The following is a 15018-nucleotide window of genomic DNA, read 5'->3' as shown; positions in this document are numbered from 1 at the left end:
GTTCATTGATGGGAAATGGGTGACCTTGTGCTTGCATTTTTATCGCTTTGGGTTGTTGTCTCGTTGACATATATAACATAGCTACTCTCGTTATTTTATGTATTGTTTTCATACAAAATTTGAAGTCAAAATAGTTCTGTTAGACATCCCTAAAAAGCAATTGCAACACATGTGACGTGCTATAAGGTGACCTGAGCATAACCGTCTGGCTTTGAGGGTTTTTTTTGTAATGTCAAAATGTCTTAGTTATGTATGATATTAAGAGTTTCTTGTTGCATAGCCTGCGGATGATTTAAATGTCCTTCATTAATTTGAGATAGACAATCTTGATTACTATTTCTATCTTAATCAGTTGTGACTTTTGCCAAAAAACAGGCCAATATTTTAAATTTCCAATTTTCAAAGAAATTTTAACCCATACACCAAAAACAAAAACATTATAACTCACAGCTCATTAAAAATCCCCTTATTCTGTACTTTTTGAAATACACAAAGATATTAGAAAATGTCTAGTAATTCATTAAACAGATTCTACTGGAATGATGAATTTTTGTAGTATGCCTTTTAAGCGAATAATTCCAAATTGCCTCTAGCAAACGTGTATTCCCTTTCGATTAGGCGACAATGCAATTTCTTCTTTACATGCAGTTTATCCAACTAATTGAAAATTGGTAATTAGCATAATTTGCTGATTTAAAATTTTTGTGACGCTAATATTGCAATATATTCTAAACCTTAACCAATTAGTTCAGTCAATACTTTACTTTACTCACAGATAATACAACTGAGTCTACTAAAGGTTCCGTTTTGAATCGATGTTAGCTGATTTTTATTAAAGTATCTAAAGAATGAAACAACTATATTATGATAAACAATAAAATTGAAATCACAGGTACTCTGAACATTGTTCTGAAGGGGTTTACAAACGGAATTGTCCTTTGGAGAGCTTGCAATTTGTAATTTTTATCATTTTGTAAATTGATATATGATTTTAATTTCAATTATGTTGGGTAGTACGTTTTTGCTGCATTTTTTACAGTAACTGAAATATATTTTACTAATTTGAATATATAAAAATGTAAACAGCAATTGAATATAGTTACAACTAATGCTTTTATAAAAACAGATAATGGTTGACGGCACTTTCATTGCAATTACAATGTCTTAGAAGTTTTATTCTAGTTTAATTTGATCAATCCAAGAATAAAAGCCTTTTTTGGCAACGTATAACTTGACAAAAACTAGGGGGCAACGTAAACCATGAACAAATTCACGTTTTCATCGCGTTCATATTTTGTTACCGAAGTTTATGTCTGCATATTGTAGAATATTTTAAAACATACTGTGTCCCTTTGACATATACAATGTACACCATACATATTCTTGTCATATTTTCTATTGTTTTCATATAACATGTGAAGTTAAAATGATAATGTCAGACATTCCAATTGAGTAGCTGCAAAGCATTTCAGGTGCTAAAAAACTTACCTGACCATAGATTTGTCTGGCTTTTAGGGATTTTTTAAAAATGAAAATGTCTTAGATTTGTATAATGTTCATGTTATGGGATTCTTATTATATAGTCTGCAGACGATTGAAATGTCCCTTGTTAATTTCGGTAGATAATCTTGACAACTATTTCTATCTCAATCAGTTGTGGAGTTTGAAAAAAAAAATTCACCGCTCAGTAAAACGTCCTCTTTAATTTTACGATTCTTGGAGTTCATAAAGATGATACAAATGTCCTGTGATTGATTGAAAAATACCTGGCCATGATATGCTTGATTCCCATACACATAACTTGTACTTGAATTACCAAGGCTTTTTTATCAAATGTTCTTTACGATCAATGTAATGTATTTTCCCATGTGGACTACACCTTGAAAACTATATTGTTAGGATTCTTTGAAAATTCTTAAGATCTCTTTAGATATTTTGATTACATACTCTATAAAAATAGAATATGAATCGAATGATAATTATCCTTAAAACTTTATTGACAAAAAGATGATAAATTAAGAAGAAAGACTTGAACAAACGAAAAGAACATATCTTTTACGTCGGAAATCACAAAATTGTTTGAATACATTTACATAATTACGTACCAAGAAATAGTGGTACAAACAGTGCAAAATCATATTATTCGATGGTGTAATGGAATCTGAAACTTAACTTACAATCATTGGCCAAACATTATTTATATATGTCGGACCTTGAAAAACATGAACAAAAAATGACAAGGACAAAATGTGTGTTTCGGGCAGAAATGATGATCAGCTGATAGGTCTTTCTCTGCTTTTTCCGCGCGAGTTTTGAACGTAATTAAACGTAAGTTAATGTTATGATTTTTTTTTTCAAATTTCTGGTTTTACGGGAGGACATTTTTCTATAAACACTAAAACAGACTAAAACATGACATTCTGACTCAATATAAAACACTCAAATCAGATCATTTTTTTTATTTAGTTAAATTTAGTAAAACAGTTTCATGAAACAACAAAATTGTACACATTTAATTAACATATCTTAGAAAGCTCATTTAAAAATAAAATAAATAAAAGAAAATAACGAAAAACAAAAGTAAATGGGTAACCCTAACTTCACTATAATCCTGTGAAATGGACAAGGGGCGCACATGTAGAATACTATTCCACTAATCGTTTAGAAACACCAACAGGATTGCTTGAATATGTCAAGACAAGGGTAGACGCAGGTGAAAAAGAAAAAACTGACACGGTGAAAAAAATCAGTTCTCATTGTTCAAGTGCATAGACCATTACGATCTGCGAATTTGTGATGACGATGATAAAGCTTAACTGTTGACTTGTACCCTAAATAAGCTGTGTTGTAACTTGAATTAGAGACAGACATATTTAAACAAAATTTAAATCGGACGGCGAACTGTGACAAGATTTTTTTGGAAGTCCGTTGAAAGCTATACAATAATTTGTCTGTTTTTTTTTTAAATTGATTTTTACATTACACAGGTTACATGCATTTCAAAAGTATAGGCGAATATGGCGTTCCATCAAAACAATGGCATAACAACTCAAATGTTACTATTAAAATTGTATTAATTTTATATCAAGGTAATTTTATTTCATTTAGACTGCCACACGTGTCCTTTGTGTCATCAAACGTCTTCTACGAAAAAAAAAATAATGAGTGAAGATAAGATTTCTTCAAACGTTTATAAACAGGAGTTTAAATTTGAAATATGTATGTAAACCTGCTATTCATAAGAAAATACGTATACCTTTATCCAGACAACATTTGTATGAACACTACAATTGACACATTTAACAACAGAAATTTAATTTTACTAACAAGGTGGTTTGTAGATTGACGAGATTATCAAATATTACATTATTCAATACAACAATACTGTTATAACCGAGATCCCTAAAATAAATAGGCAAAATATCGAATTCTGAATTTCCCATCAGTATGCAAATATATTTTGTCACTATTGTCCTGAGAACTGATTTGTTCTAGGAGTCGTAGTTTCTTTTGCGTGTACCTTAGACTTGACTTTTTGTTGTAACTCGGCTAGTGTTTCTAGAAAAGCAGAGGACACTTACTCTACTGATGTACCTTGTCCATGGTCCCATTTTCAGTGGAGTTCGAGTTGCACAATTACTTTGTTACTTTATATGTAACATTTTGATTATTTAATGTTCTTTGTTGTGTGAATCTGTTTTCTATGTCTGGTCTTTGTCCCTGGATTACAGTATTTAGGTTTCCACTAAAATATTTGTACCATTGATTATTTTTTCAATAAAATCTTCGAAAAATTAATTGGGAACAGTGAATAATTAAATTATGATCAGGACAGCCGATAGACAGTAAAATTTAAACTATGTATTTGATCTGTTTTATGCACAAGTGAAACGTTATTTTGTCCGAGGCAAAAGTGATTCAAGATAGTCGATTAAATCCTATTTATTGTATAGGATCACCAGACAATAAAATGTATCAATTTATTAACGACTTGTTTTATATACAATTCAACTTTAAATTGTCCGATCGAGGGATATATACATGTATTCTAAACCACCCGTGACGTAATTATGTTAACGCCGCAATTGAAAAAAAGTTGTAACATTTAGCAGTAGAATGTCTAAAAATGTCTAGCAAGCGTATTCCTTTTCAATTATGCGAGATGCCCACTTCTTATTTACATGCAGTTTATCTAACTAATTGATTGACATAATTTATAGTTTTAAAATTGTGAACTCGTGTGACTCTAATAGTATAAAATATTTATACCTAAACCACTAAGTTCACTCAACACTTTTATATACTCACAAATAATACAAATTAGTTAGTCTGCTAATGGTTCCGTTCTGAATCAATGTTAGCTGATTATTATATAAGTATCTAGACCCGTGCAGGTCCGGGTTTCAAAAGAATAGGCCTGCAGCAGCACTAAGCTTGTCGTAAAAGGCCACTAAATAGTGTTCAGAACCTTAGCTGGGGGCTAGGGTGTTCTGCCCACTAAGCAACTGGGTTATGTGCCCAGGTGGTGGAATGGGGATACTCCTGGTATGTTACATGCTGGGGTTGTCAGGCTATAATACGGAAACACTGACCGCAAATCATAGTGTTGCACCGTGTTGGAAAAGATGCAACGTTCCTCGCACGTTAAAAAACCCTACTGTGGTATTAACCCGGAGTAGGAACCATAGGGCTCCGCCACAGGAGCCTTAATTGCCCGACCCTACCCATCTCTCCCTGTTTCCAGAGGCAATCAAAATTTGTCGACCCCACTGTCCTTGTGTCCCATCTCATTTTTCATTGCATCATCATTTCATGTTCATTTTATCATTTTTCACGTTCATCGCCTGAATATAGCTGAAATATTGCTGCTTGGGCATTAAACGCCAATAATCAATCAATCAATATAAGTATCTAAAGAATAAAACAATTATATCATGATGAACAGTAAAATTGAAATCAAAAGTACTCTGAAGAGTGTCCTTAATGTGTTAACGAAATTACACTAAAAACATCTTGCTATTAATTTCGCTATTTCTTCCATTCTGTATATTAATATCTGATTTTACATTTACTTTGTTGGGTAGCACTTTTTGCTGCATTTTGTACAGTAACTTGAATCGATTTTTATTAATAAACAATTTTAATAAGTTGCTATGGAACATAGCTACAATAAACACATTGAAAACATTAATGGTTGACGCAAATTTTCTTTGAATTACACACATCCTAATAATTGTAACGTTCTCAATCTAGTTTAAATCAATCAATCTGAGAATAAAAGTACAATTTAAGAAACCTTGGAGTCATTGCAATCCAGGATCAACAAATTAACGTTTTCATTCATTCATAATTTGTTACCGAAAGTTAAATCTGATTATTCTAGATTAAACACATACTGTGTCCCATGAAAAGTCTTGCTACAGTCAAATTTCTTTCTTTTTTTATTTACGGTTAAACTTTGAAGTTCAAGTATTAATAAACCAATGGCTATAAAGACAATTATCGCTAGTGGAAATACCCTTGAAAAGTTTCTAATTCAGTCAATATCGTGAACTTTTATTGTATGAATAGTAATTGTTTTCTGAACTAGGAGTGTTTTGATCCTGCAAAAATAATTTACAGTGACTATCCTACAACCATGACACTCTTTTGTTGTCAATATGCTGAACAAAACAAGGGTTTGACAAAGCTATTGGGATATATAAACTGACCCATTGCTTTTGAAAGAGTTGATGACTGCTCACCAATGGATCTGTTCATAATAAGCTCCTGGTTGCTTAAATCTGAAGCAGCTACCTGGGTTATGCTACTTTTTTTATTGGTTAGGGGAGTTCAAATTTAACGAATTAGATTTTATTTTGTATTTGACAAGATTGAAAACCTTGATTAAAATGGTATTTTTAAATATTTTTTATCCTAACATCACTGAATAAAAGTCTTATATATCATTATAAAAATAAGACCTCAATCAACATTTATACCATCCATCGTAAAACTGGAATAGTCCTACTAAGGTCCCTTTTTTAATTAAAGCTGTTAAAGATACAAGTGTTATACAAAATGTAAACAGTTTTAGGTTCGTGTGAATTACAATTTTTGAAATAGCACTGAGTTTATTTAGTGAGTTAAGTGTTTTATAAAATGTGAAGGATTTCCACTGGAATTATATTGTTCTGGATTATCTGTACTGGTATTCATAGCTAAGGTTTAAGTGACAAGTTAATAATAATTTTCATTTGTGCTATAGTTTGGGATTCAGTGCATTGAGTTTGAGTGAAATTATTATTTGCGATTATAAGTGCAATGATGTTCAATAAAATTTTAGATTTGGATAATAAGTGTTATTCACACTTCTTTGGATTAAGTACAATTCATATGTAGTTTGGGATTTACGTGTAGTGCAATATTTTTGATGAATTTTGATTTAAATGTGTTTTCCCAAAAACTTTTATTTTCATTGGAACTACAGCTTAGAATTAAGTGCATTGATATTTTTTTTAGTTTATCATTAATTGTAATTGTTGTTCTGGATTAAGTGCCATGATTGCAGCTCTGATTTGGGTGGTTTCTTTGTGTAAAAAAGATTTTCATTGGATTTATATTTATGAATTAAATTTCATTAGAACTATAATATATACATGTACATGTATGTTTTAAATAAAACAAAAACATGTGCAAGAAATTAATAAGAATCTGAACTATAGTTTAAGCAGTTACTTTGAAAAAGTATATATCAATGCATATATTTCAAATGAATAAAGGCAGTATTCAATGAATTCATATTTGAGATTGGACAATTACAATAAATAGCAGCATAACATAGTAACTTAAGTACATTGATTTTCTTTAACTTGCTATTTCTTATTTGCTATCAACTTGGTGGCCTGTGAGTTTAAAGCATTTTTTCTTGGAAGAGTAATCAAGGGAACCAAGGTTATAGCGGTAATCAAAAGAATGTAATCCAGGGACAAAGACCAGACATGAAAAACAGACATACACAACAAAGAATGTAAATAAAATCATACATGCAAAGTAACAAAAGTAAATGAGCAACTCGAACTCCACTAAAAACTGGGAGCATGGACCAGGTGCACCGGTAGGGTAAGGTTCCTCTGTTTTTCTAGAAACACCAGCCGAGTTGCTCATAAAAAGGCAAGTCCGGGGTAGACAAACGAGAAAAGGTAAACTATGACCCGTTGAATAAATCAATTTTCATGGTGCTGATGGATACATCATAACGATCATGTAGCAACATAATCCTGTTGCAGAAGCCTGTTTGATAGAGTTCCAGCACAATACAAAAAGTCTGCGTAGCTTCGGCAAGCTCTGGCATAACGTATGAGTTGTGGTATGAACACTCCATACACAGGAGACGAAGGGATGTTGCCACAGATGAAAGGAAAGTTAACAATTCTGAATGAAAAGTCATCACGTTTGTCGTAAAGTTTGGTCAATACTTTTCCTTTACCATCGATTTCTAAGTGTAGATCAAGATACGAGTTTAACTTCACAGTATCTGTAGTATCCTTTATCTCAAGTTCTTTGGGGTAGATGCGATGTATCAAATCCCCGAAATTAGGATTGTTTAAAGATAATACGTCATGTATATAGCGGAAACTGAGATTAAAGGATCTAGCCAAACGATATCCTTTCTTTCTGATCAAATCAGCTATAAAGTCAGCCTCATAAGAGTGAAGAAATAGGTCAGCAAGTAAAGGAGCACAATTTGTTCCCATTGGAATGCCGACCGTTTGTTGAAAAACACGTCCACCACACTGGACAAATATGTTGTGGATTAAAACTTCCAGCATTTTGTAAACATCTTCCTCTGTATATTTGGAAGATGATTTTGAATTATTTCTTACAAAGTATGAGGAATCTCTACCAAGAACTAACCGGGATTTTAACTGAGTATGGTGAATAGAAGTATACAGTTTGAAAAAATATAGGTTTTAATGTTATTATATTCAGATAATAGTCTTGAACTGATTGTATCCAAAAGATCTAGAATTTTTCAGGATCCACATTGAATTAATACCACTACGGGAGTAACAAGTGTTGTGGTAGGACTGCAGACCCTTTTTGACAGTTGTGAGTATAGAAATTAAAAGTTTTGAAAGAGGTTTGGTGGTACATTTTGCAGATCAAGCTATGAAACGTTGTTTGTATGGATTATTGTGAAGTTAAGTAATCCAGTACATAGACGGTGAATCACAATCATTGTCCTAGGTAGAGAGACCAAAAGAGGATAGCACAGATTAATGGTTTTCCACAATCTCTTGTTTGGAGAGAGTGGTAGCAGTATAGGTCTTGGAAAATATATAAAATATTCACAACCATTAGTTTTCCACATTAATATTTTCCCTAAGTTAGCAAGAACAAACGATGTTTTCAACAGGTTTCCGTCAACTCCTAAATACATTAACTAAACAACAAAAAATCATTAATTAAAAAGAGCACAATTTTTTTTCAAAACACATTGTGGGTAATAGTCATAGCTAGAAAAATTCCATATGATGTGAAACATAAAGGGTATTGTCTGTCTAGAAAAAATTCAAGGGTGAGTGGCTACATACTCATCAATTCTTTAATAGCAATTGGACAGTTTAAATGCCCAAATAGCTTTGTCCCTCCTTTGTATTGTTAAACAGATAGGTAACAAAAGATTGTCATGGTTGTAGGAAAGTCACTGTAACCCCGCTGCATTATTTGCTCCTGTCCTAAATCAGAAATTCCTTGCCTCTGAATATATCGTTTCGTTTTCACCTTTAGCTATTTTTGTATGTTACTTGGGTATAAAGGGGCAAAGCTTCCGCTGCTCCATTGTGTAGTGATGTTTTGGAACCAGCTCTAGCCTGCCCTATGGTAAGAGGGTTTTCTCGTTGTTCATTGAAGACAAACGAGTGGCTTTGGGCTGGCATTTTTATCCCAGTGGGATTAATGTTTCTTTGCACTATACATATTCTCGTTATATTATTGTTCAATGTAAATTTGAATTCAGAATAGTTTTGTCAGTCATTCCTATTACACAGATGCAACGCTTCTAAAGAGCTCAAAAACTGACCACAACTTTTTCTTGCTTTGAGCAATTTTATTATACACTTGAAATGTTTAAGTTTTCTATAAAGCTCATGTTATAGGTTTCTTTTTGTATAATCTGCGGAAGATAAACATGTCCCTTATAAATATCGGTAGACAATCTTGACGACTATTATTTTCTCAATCAGTCGTGGATTTCAAAAACAACCTCCAATTTTTGAATTTTGGAATCTCCACATTTTAGTGACAGTTTACACATACACCACAAACAAAAACATAACTATTATTAACTAATGAAAAATTCTCCGATCTTGCGATTCATCAAAATCACATAGATGAGAAAATAACCAATAGTTCATTTCATAATGAGTATTTAGCTTGGCCATTATATGTTTGATTAACACAACATAAGTTGTACTTGGAAGACCAAGACTTTTAATGTTTTTACTATAAATGTAATGAATTTTTTCATGTGGACTACACTTAAAAAAACTATATCATTTTGATTACGTGGAAATACTTCAAAATTCTAAACTATTTTCATTATGTACACGATTGAAATTGAATGAGGACAGAATGATAATTATCTTGTAAACTTTTTTTTGATAAGACGATAAATCATACGAAGAAACGCTTGAAAAAACGAAAATGGATTATTTTTACATAAGAAATTACAAAATTGTTTTTGTACTTTTTAAATTATCATGTACCAAGAATCTGTGATACAAACAATGCCAAAGTATATTGTTCGATGGAGTAAAGTATTCCGTAACTTATAGCAGATCAGTTCCGAAAAAAAAAAGAATATATTTAGATCCTTTTATCTCCGATGCCTGTTTCTGACAAATAGTATTCCGCTGATAAGTCTTGCTCTCCTATTTCTATGCGAGTTTCAAAATTAAATGTAAATGATTGTTCTGTAATTCTCCAAACCTTTAGTCTAACGTGAGGGTATTTTTTCCAACACAGCAAAACAGAAAAAAAACATGATATTTCCACTACGACTCGAAAACACTTGTTTTTTATTATGTTAAAATCAGTAAAATGGTTCCATGAACAGACAAATTTACACATCAAGGTAATATATATGAGGTTATAGAACAACCACAGGGTAATTCAAATTTGTCAAGACCAGGGTAGACGGAGGTAATAAAAAAAAAACAAAAAAAAAAAACGTCACGGTGAAGAAATCAGTTTTCATTGTTCAAATGCAAACACCAAAACGAACTTATGATGACAATCATAAATATTTTGTACTGATGACTTGTACCACAAATAAGCTATGTTGTACCTTGTATTAGAGACAGAACATTTTATCTCCAAGTTTAATTGGACGTAGAAATGTGACAATATTTTCCCGAAAAAACTATAGAAAGCTTTACAATAATTTGTCTGTTTTTGAAATTGACTTTTACATGATACAGGTTATTCTAAAAGTATAGGCAAATATGCTGATTCATCAAAAAATAGAAAAGTAACTTGAAAGCTACCAAAAAATTGTATCAATTCTATGTCAAAATCATTTTATATAATTAAGATTGTCACACATGTCTTGTTATGGCATCACATGTCTTATACCAAAGAAATGTAATTAATAATGTGTCAAAATAAGATCGTTTCAAACGTAAATAAAGGGGAATTTAAATTTGACATTTTAGATTTTGCATATAAACGTGTTATTTTTGTAATTTGTATGAGTCGCTTACCGTACCGATGCACCCAGTCCATGCTCCCAGTTTTTAGTGGAGTCCGAGTTTCTCATTTGCTTTTGTTACTTTGTATGTATGATTTTATTTACTTCATGTTCTTTTATGTGTGTGTCTGTTTTCCATGTCTAGTATTTGTCCCTGGATTACATTCTTTTGATTACCGCTATAGCCTTGATTCCCCTGATTTTGTTATTCTTAATCCAAATCGAACAACTTTATCCACACAATAAGTGTATGAAATCTTTAATTGACACCTTTATAAACAGTAATATTATTATACTTACAAGGTCTTTAGATTGACGAGTTTATCAAACACACCATTGTTCAATACAGCAATACTGTTATTACTGAGATCCCTGAAATATGTAAGCAACATATCGAATTATGCTTTTCCCTTAGGAATGCTTACTGATTTAATCAATATATTCATGAAAACGTATTCGTTCAACTTATGCTGTCCTTTTCCGTCAACTCTGGACTTGATTTTATAAGCAACTCGGCGGATGTTTATAGAAAAGCAGAGTACGCTTACCCTACCGGTGCACCTAGTCCTTGCTTCCAGTTTTTAGTTGAGTTCTACTTGCTCATTTGCTTTTATTACTCTGTATGTATGATTTTAGTTACTTTTCTAATTTTCTGTGTATGTCTGTTTTCCATGTTTGGTCTTTGTCCCTAGTTTACATTCTTTTGGTTACCGCTATCACCTTGGTTCTCTTGATTACTCTTTCAAAGAATTATATTATTTTAAAATCAACTTTAAATTTTCCCATCCATCGATTAATGCGTGTATTCTAAATCATGCGGTGACGTGAATTTAAGTAAACGCCGCAGTTGTAAAGAGTTTTGACATTTAGCAGGAGATCCAAAATTGAAATTTCCAAATTTCTTAATTTGTGTGGATTACATTTTTGAGAAGGTACGAACTTCGGAGAGATTCTGTTTCTTCAGAGAACCCTCCTTCTTTAAATGATACTTCTTCGCATTTACCATTTAATCATTTAGAATAGGAATCATTTTGTACGTTAAGTTATTGACAGGTCACACACTAATCTAGTGTAAAAATTCCTGGACTTCTTGTGGTTCTTTTATTGACATAATACTTATCATCACGCACTGGCCTCGTAAAACGTGTTCGATGTTACTTTCAGACTGTATACTAACCGTTGGTATGTATTAATCAGAATAACACAAAAGCGTGGTTTGGAGTTTCAAAGATTTCTTATGATTATTTTTGACAATTAGAAACATAAACCATTGTTTAAATCCGAATGTTTATGAGTAATATGACATCCTTAAAACATGATATTCATAACCCAAGGGTAAACATCAGATATAGCACAAATTACAAGTAACTAACAAATACACACAGAAACAAAATAATGAGCAACCCGTAACTCTCTTATATTCAGGGAACATGGAACAGATGAACCAGTAGATTAAGTTCCTCCAGTTTATCAAACACCAGATTAGTTGCTCATATGGTGCCAGGTCCGTGTTATAAAAGAGGGAAAATTCCTCATTATAAACATATTTGCTTATATGGTTAGGAAGACAAAACCATTACGATTAACGATGTTCAAATGTGGACCGCAATACGTTTGGAGTGATAACTTTAGACTTGCTTTAGAATGACCTCAGTCAAAGGGTTTTCTTCACGAACAAGCTGAATTGATGTTGTCACAACAAATCTAACATTTCATATTTTAAATGTGTCGACGCTACTATGATCTGTAAAAGTGTGTCAAGAAATGAGACTGATCGACCTCTCATTGTCCGTAATTTCAAAAACCTCAGCTTGTTTCAAACGTACATAACATGTAAACAAAGGAGTCTGGCTTATGAGTGAATGAACAGATAGTCAAGCAGAGGGGTACAAACAGTTAAAATCAACAGTTGAGATAAAGATAAGATACATTTGAAAAATAAATGAATCCCCTAGGGCATTTTGATTCTAATTATTTAATGATTCGGTTTTATCGACCGAAGAACGATAGAAGTAGAGTCATCATATCCTAGTATAAATTCTGTAAGATGGCAAGTTTTTTTTTATAATTTGGAAGAGTAATCACGGGAACATAATTTATAGCGGTAATCAAAAGAATGTAATCTAGGGACAAAGACCGATATGGAAAACAGACATACACAACAAAGAACATAATGTAACTAAAATCATACATACAAAGTAAAAAAAGCAAATGAGCAACTCGGACTCAAATAAAAACTGGGAGCATGGATAGGCGCACCGGTAGGATAAGCGTTCTCTGCTTTTCTAGAAACACCCGCCGAGTTGCTCATAAAAGGTCAAGTCTGGGGTAGACGAAAGAGGAAAGGAAAACTATGACACATTGAACAAATCAACTTTCATGGCGCAGAGGGATACACCGTAACGATCCGCGAGTTCATGACAAACTTTTGTAGTGATTATTTCAATCTTGTAGGAACTAACCCTGCTCCAGAAGCCTATTTGTTAGAATTTTAGCGCGATACAAAAAAAATTGCGTAGTCTCGGCAAGCTCTTAAATAACGTATGAGTTGTGATATGAACACTCCATACGCAGGTGCTGAAGGAATGTTGCCACAAATGAAAGGAAAGTTGACAATTTTGAATGAAATGTCATCACGTTTGTCGAAACGTTTAGTCAATATTTTCCCTTTACCATCGATTTCTAAGTGTTGAAATTAGTAAACACATGCTCGTTTTAAAATATTCATATCCGATAGGTTGTTTTATCAAATCAATCGAAATTAGCACCATTTACTACTCTTAATAATTTATTGATACTAGGTACATTAAAATACTCACAAGATTCGAAGTTCGTGAAGATTTGAAAAAGTGTCATTCTGTATGACCGAAATGTTGTTATTATAGAGTCTTCTGCAAATAGAACAATGTTAAATAAAGAAATATGTATTGCAAGAAAATATATAAAATGTGTATCAACCTACATGTTAATAACCCATAAGGGGAAATACTGCCTTCTGCATTTTATGAAAAACGTTTATTGAACAAATGATACATTTCCTTTTTGAATTGCAATAATTCTTGGTATGTAAAATTCTTGAAATGAATACAAAATGATCTGAACATATCATTTTAATATATTTCTTGTAACAAGTTCAAGATCAAACTCTTGAAATTTTCAATATAAAGTTAATAATGTGTCATATTTTAAAGTGACTGTTTCAGTATCTCAATCTAGTTTGTCTATTTCGAATATGTTCTGACATTTCTGCAATATTTATTTGATGTAAATCATTTTGTCGAGGTGATAAAAATCGCCCAAATGTAAATTGTCTTTTGCGGTTACTCTCTATGACTCGCGTTAGGTTTCTCTTTTAATGTTGCTAGACTATTACCAAATAATTTTCACTTGCAACATGAGGGATGCCGTTCGCGGAGCAGGAATAGTTTCAATTAGGAAAATAGTTTCATCTGGGAAGACAAAAGTGAAAGTGATTTTGACTGATCTTTTCTCTAACACTCAGTCGTTTTCAAACTACCTGACAGGTGTGAGACAAATAGCTATAGTTGTTAGAAGGATAAGAGCTCTCACTCGCTGACTGGTCACAATTGGGAAGGGCGTTTCGTTATTATGTGATTGTATCGCATTATCTTTAAAATCACTTTGGTCGAAAGCGACGTTGGGCCATTTCTAACGTTGTTCTTACATAACAAATGCGAAAGTATTTGAGAGACTGTAGGTAGAATTTCCGTCATGACACAGATGCCGAATGACTCTAAAATATCTCTTTGAAAAATAAGAGTCTATAATCATAAAACTCGTCACATTTCGAGAAATTTCCATAATCGAATCTCTATTCGACCGACTGGTTTGTGACCAATTCCAAAAATAATGAACACATGTCTAGGATGTGGTGACTAACGGACAGTAACTAAAGTGTCAACACTTTTATCATAGTATTGAGGGCAGCAATTGATCATGTGTAAAGATTGTTATTTATTTAATGCAATCCATGATGATGATGAATGACAGGCAGGTTGTTATATAATGTATAGTTGATTCATGCTGTCTCTTATACAATCTCGATATGTTTGTCGTCGAACAAAAATTAGGGAATTTAATTAAAGAATTATAGTCTAAAGGGTCAAGTAGACATCTTAAATTATACTATGACTTTTGATTCTACATATTGATTGCATTTCAACATCAGAAATGTCAAACCAGATACAAAACTTAATCTGCATAAAGACGATAATTCCTGCCAGGGTCTACGAATTTGCATAGCAATGTTAAGTTTAATTGATTGT

At 32.3% G+C, this 15018-nt stretch overlaps 1 protein-coding gene across 7 annotated transcripts in view; it reads right to left on the bottom strand.

Annotated features, from left to right (window-relative positions):
- LOC148612147 (uncharacterized) overlaps nt 1-15018 on the bottom strand; it is a 34093-nt gene that overhangs the window by 16484 nt on the left and 2591 nt on the right. For all 7 annotated transcript variants that reach the window (XM_088593309.1, XM_088593310.1, XM_088593311.1 and 4 more), the window contains exons 3-4: nt 13552-13623; nt 11033-11104 (exon numbers count right to left, since the gene is read on the bottom strand). In XM_088593309.1, the coding sequence (XP_088449435.1) occupies nt 11033-11104; nt 13552-13623 (144 nt within the window). The remainder of the gene's footprint in view (nt 1-11032; nt 11105-13551; nt 13624-15018) is intronic.

The sequence above is a fragment of the Perna viridis genome, chromosome 7 (assembly GCF_037379345.1).
Source record: "Perna viridis isolate PV_CMFRI_1.1 ecotype Kerala chromosome 7, ASM3737934v1, whole genome shotgun sequence".
Classification (NCBI taxonomy): Eukaryota; Metazoa; Mollusca; class Bivalvia; order Mytilida; family Mytilidae; genus Perna; species Perna viridis.
This window is presented reverse-complemented; position numbering and strand designations above follow the sequence as displayed.